This window comes from Zalophus californianus, chromosome 7 (assembly GCF_009762305.2).
Source record: "Zalophus californianus isolate mZalCal1 chromosome 7, mZalCal1.pri.v2, whole genome shotgun sequence".
Lineage (NCBI taxonomy): Eukaryota > Metazoa > Chordata > Mammalia > Carnivora > Otariidae > Zalophus > Zalophus californianus.
In genome coordinates this window covers 26925508-26942493 of record NC_045601.1, presented here as the reverse complement: position 1 = coordinate 26942493, position 16986 = coordinate 26925508, and the positions used below count along the sequence as shown (strand labels likewise).

At 41.8% G+C, this 16986-nt stretch overlaps 1 protein-coding gene and 1 pseudogene across 7 annotated transcripts in view; one reads left to right on the top strand and one right to left on the bottom strand.

The window, feature by feature from the left end:
- Positions 1-16986, top strand: part of ARFGEF3 (ARFGEF family member 3) — a 183966-nt gene that overhangs the window by 96184 nt on the left and 70796 nt on the right. For all 7 annotated transcript variants that reach the window (XM_027602312.2, XM_027602309.2, XM_027602311.2 and 4 more), the window contains 4 exons: positions 2415-2519; positions 3411-3744; positions 13459-13571; positions 14346-15256. In XM_027602312.2, coding sequence (XP_027458113.1) covers positions 2415-2519; positions 3411-3744; positions 13459-13571; positions 14346-15256 — 1463 coding nt within the window. The remainder of the gene's footprint in view (positions 1-2414; positions 2520-3410; positions 3745-13458; positions 13572-14345; positions 15257-16986) is intronic.
- On the bottom strand, positions 10619-11096 carry LOC113926919 (annotated as a pseudogene).

The window sequence follows — 16986 nt, the reverse complement described above, 5'->3', positions numbered from 1 at the left end:
GTGAAGAATGTGCTGTTTCTGGTCAGGAACGATGTCTTGCGCAGAAGCGTAGGGAAGCTTGTGGGTGTAGGAGTAGAGAAACGTAAAGTCCTTACCTGGCCCCCGAATGGCTAAGTATGTCTTACCTTTCTTATTCTTCCTCCAACCACCACCTTCCTCTTGGCAAATAGTAATAATTTTTGTGGAAACGCAGTCTTTACCCACCTCTTTTTCCCCCATCAGCAGGTGTGGTAGAGTACATCCAAATATAAGCAGAATTCCCCTTTTCTTTTTTCATAGACTGTATTTATTTATTTGCCAGAGAGAGCGCACAAGCAGGGGGAGCGGCAGGCAGAGGGAGAAGCAGGCTCCCCACTGAGCAGGGAGCCCCACCCAGGCTGGATCCCAGGACCCCAGGATCATGACCTGAGCTGAAGGCAGATGCTTAACCAACGGAGCCACCCAGATGCCCCATGGAATTCCCTTTTTCAGAATAATGACATTATTTGACTGATTAGACAGTTCTCTTTGGACAAGGGAGATCATCGCAGAGTATGAGCAAACTTTTTCTGTGAAGGGCCACATACTGCCTCTGTTCCCTGTTCATTTCTGTTATTGTTCTACAACCCCTTAAAAACATAAAAATCATTTTTAGTTCATGGGGCCATGGGCAGGATTTTGCCCTTGGGCTGTAGCTTGCCAACCAGTTTTAGAGCTTGAGGTCAATTTTACAGAGCCCTATTGCCAAGGAATCTAACATAGCACTTAAACGAGGGACCTGCAGCCCCCCTTTCTTGCAATCCTTCATCTTGCATCCATGCAACCTTTCTCAGCTGGGCAGTGGTATGCGTATTACCTTCTGGGCTTTGGGACGGTCTGGTGTTAACTTTGCTCTTCTTCCGTGCTACCTCCTTCAGTTTCTTGTCTTCCCATCACTGGTCTTGCCTGTCCCATTCACCCTCTTCTCCTGGGAGTTATTTGAGCTGTTAAGGGCATTAACCTTCCTTTGGGCATTTATTTAAGTTAGGAGAAAAGAGACACAACCAAAAATGATTTTTTCAAAGCAAGTTCCTCCTTTTTTGGAACATACAGGACTCCTGAATGAATTCTCTTAGAAGTGTTTATTATATATTTGTCATAAATATGCACTCAAACATTAAATTCTTCCTTATTCCTGTTGGTCACTTACTACCCACCTGGAGTTTAATACTTTCTGGTGGGTTCGGCAGAAAATAGCCTGGGCATAAGAATATGCATTCCATGAAATTTTTTTTTAATCTGGCTCTATGGATTAATCTCATCATAATAACTCCGAGAAAAATAATTTGTCCATTGAAAAACCATGTTGCCTTCAAAAAAGAAATTCAGGGGCACCTGGGTGGCTCAGTCGTTAAGTGTCTGCCTTCGGCTCAGGTCATGATCCCAGGGTCCTGGGATCGAGCCCCGCATCAGGCTCCATGCTCTGCAGGAAGCCTGCTTCTCCCTCTCCCACTCCCACTGCTTGTGTTCCCTCTCTCTGTCAAATAAATAAATAAAATCTTTAAAAAAGAGAGATTAAAAAAAAGAAATTCAGACACAAGCTAGTAAAGTGTTGACCATTTAAAAGATAATGTGATCAGTGGTCTTTTGAAAAGTTTAGACAATTGAACACATTAAGAGTTTGAACATTTCTGGAATAAACTGTGGAATTTAATTGATAATGATTTTTCAGTGTTGGTGCTTTAGTTGTAGCAAATGTGCCATCCTAATGTAAGCTGTTAATACCAGGATGAACCATGTGCCGGGTAGAACACAGTAACTCCATTCCATACTCAGTTTTTCTATACATCTGAAACTGTTCTAAAAAACAAAGTCCGTTAATTAAAAAACAACAACAAAAAAATCCCCCAAACTGTATTAGTTTGCTCGGGCTGCCATAACCAAGTGCCATAGACTGGGTGGCTTACAGAACAGACATGTATTGCCTCCCAGTTCTGGAGCCTAGAAGTCCCAGACCAGGATGTGAGCAGAGCTGGTTCCTTCCCGGGGCTTCAGGAAAGGATCCGTTCCACACCGCTCTCCTTGGTTTGCAGATGACCGTCTTCTCAGGTCTTTCCCATTGTCCTCCGTCTGTGCGTGTCTCTGTTTCCAGTGTTCCCCATTTTATGTGGACATCGGTCATATTGGGTTAGGACCTCTTCCCCAAATGACCTCACTTTAACTTGATTACCTGTGTCAGAGACCCGAGCTCCCATCAGGGCACATTCTGAGGTACCAAGGGTTCGGTCTTCAACAGAGAAATTTTCGGGGGTGCAATTCAACCCATCATGCTAACCGCCCCCCCAAAATGAATGCTTCTCTCACGCCTAGCATTTTTCCAATGTGTTTCCCATGCATCCCCTCTTTTAATTTTGCGCTCACTTCGCACGCATCCATGTGTTGGTTTTGTCCTGCAGTGACCAGCAGCAGCTGCAGCTCCTGTACTTGGAATGTGTCCTGTCCGTGCTCAGCAGCTCCTCCTCCTCCATGCGCCTGCACAGAGGCTTCACAGACCTGATCTGGTGAGTGCCCACCCACACACACCCCGCACGGTGACCCGATGCTTCTCTCCTTCCAGCTCCATGCTCAGGTGCCTGCCCATGGCATCCATGACCTACCGGTCACCTCATCCGTGTGCGAATGCTTTAGCGAGAAAGTCGGGAAATTGCTTCGCTCACATGCACTGGATCAAAATACAGAGAGAAGCTTATGACGATCTTAAAATAGGACTCCAAGGGCCTCTAGCATTTTGTTGACACCATAGGCTCATGGGACTCAGGAACCAGGAGAGTGTTTTCCAGGTTTCTAGTTTATCCTAAAAGCATACAAAGGCACAGAAAGTCACACAGGGGGGCAAGAGCTATTGAATGTTATTCTTAGCCCTTCCCCGGTACGTTCTCCATCTCAACCTGAAGATTCATCACTTAATTATAGCCAGGGAGTCCCACAGGTGTCCGGGCCCTCAAGCAGCCAGTTAGCTGCTCTGGGTTCCTGGGCTTTTCCACGGGGAGGAAGTCGAATTGTATGTGACAATATACATGTCAGAATTTTAAATTAAGTTCTCCCATTAGAAGCAGAAAGAATTTTGTTATTTATCGTAAAATGAGACTTTCTAACTAAGCCATTTAGCATTTGGAGTTGGTTCCTTTACATAAGAGGGTTTCTTAATACTTGGTATTTTTATTTAGCTATTTCTGCCTTGAGCTATGAGAAAAAGCGTTCTGTTCATGTACCTAGAAGTGATGGAAAGACATGGAAAACGGGGGCAGGATGTCGCCAAAAAGAGGAGCAGGAAAGAACCCAACTCTTATTAGTCATTTTTGTGGCATCTGGTATTTACCCGCAGGATTGTATTCACATTTTATCCTTTTGCCTTGTTAGCCAAACATATTTTTCCTCCTGTGTCTTGCCAGGAAAAACCTGTGCCCTGCTCTCATCGTGATCCTGGGGAACCCAATTCATGATAAAAGCATCACCTCTGCTCACAGTAGCAGTGCTGCTTCTGGCATCGAGTCAGACTCTGCATCTCCGGGAGTTTCTGACCATGGCCGGGGGTCAGGCTGCTCGTCCACTGCGCCAGCCCTGAGTGGGCCAGTGGCTCGGACCATTTATTACATCGCAGCTGAGCTGGTCCGGCTGGTAGGGTCGGTGGACTCCATGAAGCCCGTGCTCCAGTCCCTCTATCACCGTGTGCTGCTTTATCCCCCACCCCAGCACCGGGTGGAAGCCATCAAAATAATGAAAGAGGTAGGAAGGCATGAAGAACGCCACCGTGCTTGCCAGGAGTTGGGGGGCAGTATCTGAACACAGTGTCTTGCCTACAAGAAGCACTCAGAAAATGTTTGCCAATCACCTGCTAACACTTACTTGTTACCACTTGGTATCCAGTAATCGACAGTATTTTTAGGGCATGTGTTGGGAGCCTGGGTGAGGACGGGTTGATCGGTGCTCACTAATGCAAAGTCATTGATAATATAAGCGGCAGGCATCTGACTGAGCCCTAGGCTGACTTCATTCTGCTCCCTTAGGTACTGTTTGTGCAGATATATGTGTTTGTTCCCCTTTGCCAAAATTGGATTTCAAAATATTTTGTACTCAGGTTGTACATTATCCCCCCCCACAAAAAACATCATTACTAATCTCTGACTAGTGAAAGGAATCCCTTTGCCCCATTCCTACTTAGGCCTCATATCCCAAACATCATGACTCCTGCGAGAAGGTAAAGTTGTCCAGCTTATAACAGCCATTCCAGTGTGCTCTTTCATGGTTTTGAGGAGGTACTCCAAATAAGAATTTCTCTGCTTTCTTCCAAATAACCAGAAAGAAAAGTGATCAACATTTTTGTATTTATGAACTTGTTCATTGCCTTTGTTTTTGGTGCCTATGCCCAAACAACAACAAACCCAGTGTAACAAAATTCCTTTGTTGCTGCTCATCAGTTTCTCAAAAGCTTAATTTGAAATGCCTCTTGGTGTTGTTTTAAAAAGATTTCACTGTAATGAACAATGGAAAATTCTGACTCAACATTTCTAGAAATGAAGGAATGATCCAGATTCAATTGCTGGTTAAGAAAATCTATGAGCACACAATAATAATCTTTTTTTTTTCTTACCTTCTATATGTCCAGCACTTCACATATATTATCTTTAATATTCTTAATATCTCTTTGATGTTGTATATCAACTTTTACTAGTGAAGAATGTTATTTCTTTTCTCCATCACAGATTCAGGCAATGAGAACAAAGGGTCAGCTTTAATAACTGGTCACTCCTAGGTTGGTGAACCCACTGTAGCTTTGGAGGCAAGTGAGACTAGTCTAGTTTGTCACCACTCAGACAGCAGTGGCTCTACCCTTGTTAAGTGTATAACCAGGGATGCAGGATGGGCTTTCTCTGAACAGGCAGATCTTCAAGGGGAAGAAAGAGGAAGAGACTGGCTACACATGCTCAGCTCCTTCTAAATCCACCGGTCAGGTCAGACTCCCCCTCCATCAGAAGGAAGGGAGAGAAAGAGAGGAGAGAGGTCCAGAATTTTTTTTTTAAGATTTTGTTTATTTATTCATGAGAGAGAGAGAGAGAGAGGCAGAGGGAGAAGCAGTCTCCCAAGAAGCAGGGAGCCTGATGCGGGACTCGATCCCAGGATCCTGGGATCATGACCTGAGCCAAAGGCAGACGCTTAACCATCTGAGCCACCCAGGCGCCCGAGAGGTCCAGAATTTTATTCCACTGGATGTTCCTCCCCATAGAGATATGATGCCAGGAAAAAGGAAGTTTCCCTTTCACAAAGAAACTAAGGTTCCAAAGGGTCAAATGATTTGCCTAAGGTCACAGAGAAAGAGAAAGGGTGTACAGCCTGGTCCATCTGACCCGAAACCCATAACCTTTCCTACAACATGCTTGTTAACCATACTTGACTTTGATATTGCAATGCAGATGAATCTAGGAGCCCCTTTCCATGCTGACTCATCTACCCCTTCATGAACCTGAGCTGAAGAGTCAGGGTCTGGATCCTCTCTGCCACTCCGCAGCAAGGCTGTAGTAGCTAACTCATTTAACTCTGAACTTACAATTTTTTTTTTTATCTCTACATGGTAGTAATATTCCAAAGGTTCAAAATGCAATAAGGTTTGTATAAATACCCTGTAAGTATAAAGGGCTAGACAAATACTTGGCATGCTTATTGCTATCCTAAGGAAAAGAAGAACTATGTGCAGGCTGAAAAGAGCTGGTCCACATGACCTCCTGCCCTGAGTAGTGCACCAGTTCTCACTCAGCTCCTTGTCTGCTGCCTGCCTGTTTTCTTTCTTTCATCTTTCTGAATTTAGGCTCATAAATCACCACTGTTAACAGTTTTTTTCAGGCTCTAATGGCTCCTGTTGCATCTCTCATCAAGTCTGAATTACTCTGCCCAGTTTCTAGATCCTTCTCTCACCATTCTCATTCCCCATCATTTCCCAGGATCCCTCATTCCATCTGACTGGCCCTGCTCTGCTCGGCTTGCCACTTGCCTGCCTCTATCCACGGGCCATTCCCCTTAGCAGAGTCGAGCAGTGATTCCAATATGCCAGGCGCAGCTGGCTCTTCATGTTAGTTTATTTATCAACTTTCTTGGGAAGAGAATACCATGGCCAGTTTCCAGACGGGGAAGCTGAGGCCCCATGGGAAGTTACTTGCCCAAAGTCCTTGTGGGTAGCAGGGCTACTGCGTGAGCCCAGACATTGTAAGGAGAGCTGCCTCTGCTGTCAAAAGCCTCCTCCTTTACAGTTGGGCTTCCTTAAACCATGAAATCCTCTAAATTCCATCATTTAGCAACTAATTATATGTCCCATCCCACTGATTGTTTCACAGTCCAACTTGGTACAGACTTCTTGTCCCCTCAAGTCTGTGTCTGTATATATTGCTCTTGTGTGCCCCCCACCCCACCCCCACCCCCAGTATCTAGCCCTGCAGTGCTTGCATCAGAATAAGTGCTCAATGAATTCTGACTGAATGACAGGTGGACCTGAAGATAGAATATCTGCGAAGAGGGTGTTTTGTGAGCAGTGGCCACCTTTCTTTCCCACCCACTCAGACTTGACTGGCCCTGGGCTTGTGGCTGCCCATGGCAGATCCACTCGCCACCTGAATGCTAAGTAAATACATTGCTTATGGGGCACATAGGTGTCTAAATGTATTTTCAATAAGAATTTTATTTACCACTATGCAGGAAATTTGGTATGTTTTCCCCCTTTTCATAGATTGGTCTAGCTTCCCCCGGATGATTTCACAGGGCAAGGCTGGAGTTAGACATCAGCACGTGAGTAGCAGGTCCAGGCAGTGCTGCCCTGTGGAGCACAGTCGATGGATGGGGGCCAGGTTACTCCAGTCACTATGACAACCAATCATTTGGGAAGGTTGGTAACCTGGAGACCAACATGCGCCATCTATGCACACAAGGAAAACCGCTGGGCACCCAGCATGTTTGTTTAGCCTTTCAGAGTTTGAACGCTTGGTGTGTTATCTCCCTGTTCTCTTTGTGATTTGTCGCTGCCCCATAGGTGCTGTGTGCCTGTTCATCAAAGATAGGACATTTTGTTTTTCAAACGACAATTCTCTTTTCTGTTTCCGCTTTCCGAGAAAATGAACAGTAATCAAAAGTTCACCTTGCTTCCTTTCCTCTCTCCCATGGTTTGGCTTCAGAAGGAGTTCCCTAATCTTTTTTTTTTTTAAGATTTTATTTATTTATATGAGAGGGAGAGAGAGAGAGAGAGAGAGAGAGAGTGCGCACAAGAGCAGGGGGAGGGAGAAGCAGACTCCCCGCTAAGCAGGGACTGGGATCATGACCTGAGCTGAAGGCAGACGCTTAACTGACTGAGCCACCCAGGCGCCCAGGGGTTCCCTAATCTTTATCAGACTGTGACACCCCAGCCCCTGACAGCACATCCCTCACTCCCACTGGAAGAAGCTGAGATTCAGCATGCCTTGCCTTTTTTCAAGTAGTTGTTAAGGGTTCTTCAGAAGCGTAATCACTGAATGTCCTTTCCTTCCAGATTTGGAAATAACTGAGAAATAAACCCAAGATCAATGTGGGAATTCAGATATGTCATCTAATTTATTACTGGTAAAGTTAGTGGTAAAGTTAATTATTACTGGAGATTGTAATGAGATCCCAAGAGAAAGTGAGGTTCCCCACAGCCAACCCTCTGAAATGCACCTACGCTTCTAGCAAGAGATGGGGCAGCTGGAGGCACTTAGACTCAGCCACTTCACTTGGATGCAGGGCAGGCTGGTGGCAAGAGAGAGGGTGGGGGGAGGAGAGAGATGAGGAGGGCAGGAGAGAGAGGAAAAGAGGAGGGGAAGGGGAAGGCAGAGAGAGCAGAGAGGGAGACTTGACTCTTTCAATGTCAAAAGATACAATGTGGAGAGAAAAGTAGAAGCTTCATGGCTGTACCTCCAAGAGAGGAGTTCCCAATTTCTGGGGTATGAAAGAAGTGCGGTAGGAGGGAGGGAAAGAAGAGTGCCCCTTAAGATATAACTTTTTCTAGTTAATATGCCTTTTCCTGTGAGTATAAATTACTTTGAAAATAATGGACATAGTGACAGGAAGTCTGTTCCAATACACTTAACCCAGTCTTTTCCTGAAGTCATTAGCCTCAAATTGAAATTTTCTTTAAAGATTTCTACCACATGGAAATAAAAATTAGGACTGAGCAGTTATGAAACTTCTATACCTGAAAACTTGTAAGATGTAGCCAAAGCAGTACATAGAAGGGTATTTATAGCTTAAAATGATTATATTTAAAAAATTGGAAGCCTAAAATTAATATTCTAATTTTCTGAGTTAGGTAGCTAGGAAAAGAAGAGCAAATTAAATTCAAATATAGTAAAAAGGAGGAAAAATAAGGATGAAAGCAGAAAGTAATGTGATAAAAAGCAAATATAGTAAATCAATAAAGTAAAAAGTACCAGGGCTCTGAAAAGACTAAGAAAGTTGAAAAACTCTTGGTAAAAACAATAAAAAAATTCCAGAATAGGTAAAAACAAGTAAGTAGAAATAAGAATGAAAGATGTTACAAACATTAAAGAAATTAAAGAACGTATTAAGGCCACTGAGGCCAGTAAATTTGAAAACTTAGATAAAATAGATAAATCCCTGGGAAATAATACAGCCTTTAACAGGCTGGCTCAAGAAGAAATTGAGAACCTACATAGTTCTAGAATCTTTAAAGAAATTGAATCAATAGTTAAAAATCTTTCCATTAAAAAACAACAACAACAACAACCCCACTGGCCCCATACAACATTAAAAACAAGTTATACCAACATTTGAGGAATGGATAATTCTAATAATATATGCACTTTTCCAGAGTATAGAAAGAGGCAATACTTCTCAACACATGTTTTTTCAATTTTTAAAAATTGTCTTACCTTTTGACCCCCTTCATTTTTTTTTACCATCCTCCCATCCCTCACCTCTGGCAACCACCAATCCATTTTCTATAACTATGAGCTTGTTTTTATGTTTGTTTTTTTGTCTTTTTTTTTTTTTTAAGATTCTACCTATAGGAGAGATCACATAGTATTTGTCTTTCTCTGTCTGACTTATTTCACTTAGCATAATACCCTCTAGGTTCATCCATGTTGTCACAAATGGCAATATTTCATTCTTTTTTGTAGATGAGTAATATTCCCTTGTGTGTGTGTGTGTGTGTGTGTGTGTCTGTGTGTGTGCACACAACACATCTTCTTTATCTATTTATCCATTTATCCATTGAGAGGCACTTAAGTTGTTTCCATATTTTAGGTATTGTAAATAATGCTTCAGTGAACATGGGGGTGCATGTATCTTTTTGACTTAGTGTTTTTTTTCTTCAGATAAATATCCAGAAGTGGAATTGATGGATCATATGGCAATCTATTTTAAATTTTTCGAGGAACCTCCATACTGTTTTCCATAGTGGCTGCACCAATTTCCCATCAACTGTGCAAGATGGTCCTTTTTACTCCACACATCCTTGCCAATACTTGTTTTTTTAGTCTTTTGATAATAGCTCTTCTAACAAGTGTGAGGTATATCTCATGTGGTTTTGATTTGCATTTCCTGGATGATTATTAATGAACATATTTTCATGTGTCTGTTGGCCATCTATATGTCTTCTTTAGAAAAATGTCTATTCAGGTCCTCTGCCCATTTTTAAAATCAGATTATTTGGTTTTTTGCTTTTTTATTGAGTTGTATGAGTTCTTTATGGATTTTGGATATTAACCCCTTACCAGTTACATGACATGCAAATACTTTCAGTAGGTGACCTTTTCATTTTGTCAGCGGTTCCTTTGCTGTGCAGAAGCTTTTTAGTTTGATGTAGCCCCACATGATTATTTTTGCTTTTGGTGTCAGATTAAAAAAATCCTTTCCAAGACTCATGTCAAGGAGCCTACTGCCTGTGTTTTCTTCTAGGAGTTTTAAGGTTTCAGGTCTTACATTCAAGTCTTCAATCCATCTTGAGTTCATTTTTGTGTATGGTATAGGGGTCCGTTTCCATTCTTTTGCTTGTGGCTGTCCAGTTTTTCAAGCACCATTTGTTGAAGAGACTGTCCTTTCCCTAATGTATATTCTTGCCTCCTTTATTGTATTAATTAATTTAATTAATTGACGTATACATATAGGTTTATTTCTAGGATCTCTATTCTGTACTTTGTGATCTGTATGTCTGTTTTTAGGATAGTGCCATGCTGTTTTAATTACTGTAGCTTTGTAATATAATTTTAAATCAGGGAGTGTGATGCCTCCTGCTTTGTTCTTCTTTCTCAAGATTGAGTTGGCTACTCCAGGTCTTTTGAGGTTCCATACAAATTTCAGGTTTATTTGTGCTATTTCTGTGAAAAATACATTGAAAATTTGATAGAGACTGCATTAAATCTGTAGATTGCTTTGGGTAGTATGGGCATTTTAACAATATTAATTCTCCCAGTCCATGAGCCCAGGGTATCTTTCCACTTATTTGTGTCATCTTCAATTTCTTTTATTAATGTCTTGTAATTTTCAGTATTCCAGTCTTTCACCTCCTTGATTAAATTTATTCCTAGGCATTTTATTATTCTTTTTAAATGGTAGTTCATGTCTTTTATTAACCCATATATAATTACTTGTCTTCTGGTTTGTTGAAGCAATAGGTCAGACAACATTTGCCATAATAATATCTGTCGAAGTGGCTAGCCATGAAAACTCCAGCACCACATTCATCTAAAGGGCACTCCTGAAGAAGGAGACTGATTTTGCCATTCTAATCCACCTTATAGTATTTCAGAATGGCCAGTTTAACTAGCCAGTTCTCTTATGCTTATTCTTCTTGGGAGTAGTGTAAGACTTATTCTTCCTTCCTTCTTCTTAGCACCACCACCAAGTCTCAACACAAGATGAAGAGTGGACTCCTTTTGAATGTTGTAGTCGGACAAAGTACGTTCATCTCCCACTTGCTTGCCGGCAAAGATCAGCCCCTGCTGATCACAAGGAATTTCTTCCTTATCCTGAATCTTGACCTTTACATTTTCGGTTGTAGCCGAGGGTTCAACCTCAAGAGTGATAGTCTTCCCAGTAAGGGTTTTCACGAAAATCTGCATCTTGACAGTGGTTCCATGGCAGATGGCGGGTTGGAAAGGCATTGTTTTATTTTTGATGCTTTGTAAATAGGATTATTTTCTTGATTTCTCTTTCTGATAGTTTATTTGTGTATAGAAATATGACAGATTTTTGTATGTTGATTTTGTATTCTGCAACTTCACTGAATTCAGTTGTTCGTTCTAACAGTTTTTTTTATAAAGTCTGTAGGGTTTTCTATATATAATATCATGCCATCTGCGAATAGTGACAGTTTTACATCTTCCTTTCCAACTTGGATGCCTTTTATTTCTTTTCTTGCCTGATTGCTGTAACTAGGACTGACAATACTATATTGAATAAAAGCGGCAAGATTGACATCCTTGTCTTGTTCCTGATCTTAAAGGAAAAGCTTTTAGCTTTTTCCTGTTGAATATGATGCTAGCTGTGGGTTTGTAATATGTGGCCTTTATTATGTTGAGGTATGTTCCCTCTATGACCACCTTTTTGAGAATTTTTATTATAAGTAGTTGTGGAATTTCGTCAAAATACTTTTTCTGCGAGGCACCTGGGTGGCTCAGTCGTTAAGCGTCTGCCTTCAGCTCAGGTCATGATCCCAGGGTTCTGGGATCGAGCCCTACATCGGGCTCCTGGCTTGGCAGGAAGCCTGCTTCTCCCTCTCCCTCTGCCCCTGCTTGTGTTCTCTCTCTCTCTCTCTCTCTCTCTCTGTGTCAAATAAATAAAATCTTTTTAAAAAATATTTTTCTGCATCTATTGAAATGATCTTTCCATTTTTTTCCTTCATTTTGTTATGTTGTGTATCACTTCACTAATTTGTGGACATTGAGCCATCTTTGAATCCCTGGAATAAATCCCAGTTGTTTATGGTGTATGATCCTTTTAATATGTCATTAAATTTAGTTTGATCACATTTTGTTGAAGATTTTTGCATCTATGTTCATCAGAGATATTGGCTCATAATTTTCTTTTCTTGTGGTATCCTTGTCAGGTTTTGGTATCAGGGTAATGCTAGCCTTATAAAGTGAGTTTGGAGAGTTCCCTCCTCTTCTCTTTTTTTGGAAGAGTTTAAGGATTGATATTAATTCTTCTTTGAATGTTTGATAGAATTCACTGGTGAAGACATCTGGTCCTGGACTTTTGTTGTTGGGAGGTTTTTGATTAGTGATTCAATCTCTTTACTCGTTATTGGTCAGTTTGGATATTCTTTTTCTTCATGATTCAGTCTTTGTAGGTCAAATATATCTAGAAATGTATTCATTTCTTCTAGGTTGTCCAATTTGTTGCCATATAATTGTTTATAGGATTCTCTTATGATCTTTTGTATTTCTGTGGCATCAGTTGTAATATCTCTTTCATTTCTGATTTTATTTATTTAAATCTTCTGGGTTTTTCTCTTGGTGAGTCTAGCCAAAGGTGTGTCAATTTTATCTTCCCAAGAACCAACTCTTAGTTTCATTGATCTTTTCTATTATTTTTTAGTCTGTTTCATTTATTTCTGCTGTAATCTTTCTTATTTACTTCTACTAACTTTGGGCTTTACTTGTTCTTCTTTTTCTAGTTCCTGAAAGTGTATTGTTAGATTATTTATTTGAGACTTTTCTTACTTTTTGAGGTAGGCATTTGCTGCTTTGAACTTTTCTCTTAAAACTGCTTTTGCTGCATCCCATAAATTTTGGGTTGTTATACTTCCTTTTTTTTTTTTTTTTTTTTTTTTTTTTGGTCTCAGGGTATTTTTTCATTTCTCTTTTGACTTCTTTTTTGACCCATTAGTTGTTTGGTAACATGTTGTTTAATCTCCACATATTTTTGAATTTTCCAGTTTTCTTCATGTAATTAATTTCTAGTTTCATGCCAATGTGGTTAGAAAAGATGTTGGATATGATTTCAGTTATCTTAAATTTAAGATTTGTTTTGTGCCCTAACATATGATCTATCCTGGAGAATGTTCCATGTACACTTGATCAGTCCAGTTTTTGAAGCTAACCAGTTCTGATAGCAAAATGAGACAGAGTACAGGGAAGTTAAATTATAGGCCATTCTCAGTAAAGAACATAGATGTAAGTGCTTTATAGTTCTGTGCTATTAAATTTTTTGAAATAATCCCTCAGAGAATTTGCTTTGTCTAAGCTAGTCCTGAATTGGGGAGCTGGGAACCCAACTGGGGAGCTGGGAACCCCTCTATGACAAGAGGAATACCAAATCAGTTTTATTAAGATTTGTAGTTCCAAAGACTTGCGTTTTTTTCCTTAGATTGTATCACTCACTTTCTCTAAAGTTCATGTTTATTTGAGCCCACAATTTTAAAACCTTGTGCTTTTTTATGATATTCACTATACTGTTATTTTTTCCCTCTTTTTCTTAAAGCTACTTGGGAGCCCACAGCGTCTCTGTGATTTGGCAGGACCCAGCTCCACTGAACCAGAATCTAGAAAAAGATCAATTTCAAAAAGAAAGTCTCATCTGGATCTTCTCAAACTGTATGCTACATTCCCCTTTTCCATCTATTATTGCTTGGCAAAGACTTTCTCTGAATACATTTGACCTTGTTTTTAATCCCTGAAATTTTTTATGAATCTGCATTATGTGGAATTTTATTGTTTAATAATCTTCCCACAAGCCATATGAGAAATCTTATTTCAATATATTATGATCATGTTCTCCATATTTTCATATTGGCTTAAAGTGAACCCAATGTGCAAAATGAAATGTACAACAATTATCCATTGGAGTTATTTTAGGGAAAAACTTTCTGAATCACAGTATTATAAGGTTCCTTTACAGGTAGCCCCCCCCCCCCAGAAAACTAAATATTGTCTGATTTGTAATAGCTGTATTCACATGCATGTGTTCAAGAACATGATTGTTTTATAGAGGATGTCCTCATTATCATATAGCCATTGTAACTACTTTCTTTTTGAAAAACTGAACATAATACAAAAGTGAGCTTATTCAATGCCTGTCCTCTGTCCTTGTGGAGATTATAAATGCCCATCTGGAATTTTTGTGCGTACCCAAATAAACCAGCCAACAAGAGAGAATGTGATTCAAAGTGGGCCACTTTTCCTGGACGTTTTCCTCTACCAGCCTGAGCATGTTTGCTTCATTTACTCCTTGGCCCAGACCACTGAATTCCGTGCAGGTCGGAGGATCTGTTTTGAATACTGTGCTGTTCACCAGACGAACACGTCTTGTTCATCTTGGAGCACTCTCCCATGTTTCTTACACTGTTGTTTTCTCCTTTGGACCCTTAGCATCATGGACGGCATGACGGAAGCGTGCATCAAGGGCGGCATCGAAGCGTGCTACGCCGCCGTGTCCTGCGTCTGCACCTTGCTCGGGGCCTTGGACGAGCTCAGCCAGGGCAAGGGCTTGAGCGAAGGCCAGGTCCAGCTGCTGCTGCAGCGCCTGGAGGAGCTGAAGGACGGCGCCGAGTGGAGCCGGGACTCCATGGAGATCAACGAGGCCGACTTCCGCTGGCAGCGGCGTGTCCTGTCCTCGGAGCACACGTCGTGGGAGTTGGGGAACGAGAGGAGCCCCGACATCAGCATCAGCGTGACCACCGACACGGGCCAGACCACGCTGGAGGGCGAGATGGGCCAGACGACGCCCGAGGAGCACTCGGACCACCACAAGAGCAGCCTCAAGTCGCCAGCCGCGCCCGAGAGGAAGGAGATTCTGAGCAAGGTGCCGGAGCCCGAAGCCGTTGACCAACCAGACGTGGTGCAGAGAAGCCACACGGTTGCTTTCCCCGACATAACTAACTTCCTGTCAGTGGACTGCAGGATGAGGTCGTACGGCTCCAGATACAGCGAGAGCAATTTCAGCGTGGATGACCAAGACCTTTCGCGGACCGAATTTGATTCCTGTGATCAGTACTCGATGGCGGCCGAGAAGGACTCGGGGAGGTCAGACGTGTCGGACATTGGGTCAGACAACGGCTCGCTGGCGGACGAAGAGCAGACCCCTCGGGACTGCCTGGGCCACCGGTCCCTGCGGACTGCCGCTCTGTCCCTGAAACTGTTGAAGAACCAGGAGGCGGACCAGCACAGCGCCAGGCTGTTCCTGCAGTCCCTGGAAAGCCTCCTCCCCCGCCTGCTGGCTCTGCCCAGCGTGGAGGAGGTGGACTCGGCCCTCCAGAACTTCGCCTCTACCTTCTGCTCAGGTGTGTACACGGCCTCGGCTATAGAGTCAGTAAGGGTGTTCAGGGCATTTTGCTGAAATGGGAAATGACCGTCCTGCCTGTAGTTTGAAGTGCTCCAAACATCTTAGTTGTGCCTGGGATTCCTTATATTTGAAGAGAACAAAGGAATGTAAGACTTACTGGCGTGGTTGGAATTGTAGGCAGTTGGTGCCTGGGATATTCTTAGGTTGATAGATGGATAAGGTGCAGAGTAAAGAGTAAGAGCTTACTGCCTTCTAGAAAGCTGCTGCTGACAAACAAAATGACAATCTCCGACTCTCAAAACATTGAGTTCTCAGTATGCTTCTACACCTCCGTGTCTAAAAATCACAAAGCAGTGCACTTTTGGTATATCAGTATGTAAACTATTTTAAATGAGGTCTTGAATCAGATGCAGGCTGTGTGAATTCCCCTGAACTTCCGGTGTGGGGTATTCCAGCGTCTGGTCATCACGGGGGCTTTCTGGTGGCCAGTCCCCAGCCAGAGCCCACCCAGAGTCGCCTCTTTAGAACAAAAGGTGTTCCTAGAGCTCTTCACTTAGGCATTTACAAGGGTTTTAGGAGTCAGGATGAGGTCAAAGACAAGAGATGCTTCTAGTGTCCATATCACTTAGGACATTGTAAGGATTTTAGGAGCTCTGTGCCAGGAAAGGGGCAGAAACCAATATGAATATTTTCTATTACCTCACAGTACTGCAGAAAGAAAGCAATTTATGGGTACAAAATATTTATGGCAGGAATAACTGAGTGTCTGACTCCTAGGAAGTCAGTCACCTGTGCCTTCCCCTGACATTCATAGGTCTCTTGACCACAAACTACTGAGGCAGATGGACCTTGCTGGGCTTGTGCTCACATAAAAAGGACTAACCCTGAGAATGAACACAGAACTGTTAAAAGTCAAGATCACCATTTGCTCTTCCCGCCTCTAAGTCTTGAGCATGTGTTTGTCGTTGCACTTACCACATCTATTATAGTGATTTGTGAATGCCTCCACCCTCCCTCCTGTGTACTTTCAGCTCCGGTGTGGTCCAGCCATGTCTAACACATATTCGATCTTCAAACAAAGAACACATCACACAGATATACAAAAAAAAAAAAAAAAAAAAAAAAAAATTGTAGCCCAGTTACTGAAACTTGGTAGAAGCTAACTGCTGTACTGTTAAGAGGCAGCTTAATAAGTATGTTTAAGAAACTGACCAGATTGTCCTTTGTCAAAAGGACACAAAAAAGACACTTAAATTGAGGTATATTTAAGGAAGGACATTTTTTAATATGAGAATGATCCAAAGTTGTAAGCACCAGCAGAGATAAAGAACTTTCAGTCCTGGACTAATACTCCTGGACTTCTCAACCTATCTAGAAATTGGAAAGAGATGCATATAATTTCTCAGCTTTCCTAACTGCACTGTGATTCTTTTCGAGACATAAAAATGCCTATTTTTAAGGCTACCCAACATTTTTTTTCTCAATACTTTACCTTTTGGAATTAAATACAAAAATAAAGTTGGGATATTTGATTTGTGTGAAGGAACACACACACATGTGCAAAATTCATGTTTCATTGACAGACTAAGATAATGTATAAATACTCTTCTTAAAAATTCTATTTCTCCTTAATATCTTTTATGCTACCATCATTAAATTTATTATCTTACTAAACATTGCTAGTATATGCTTTTTGTATGTATCTCTTCCTTTCTCTCTCTCTCTCTC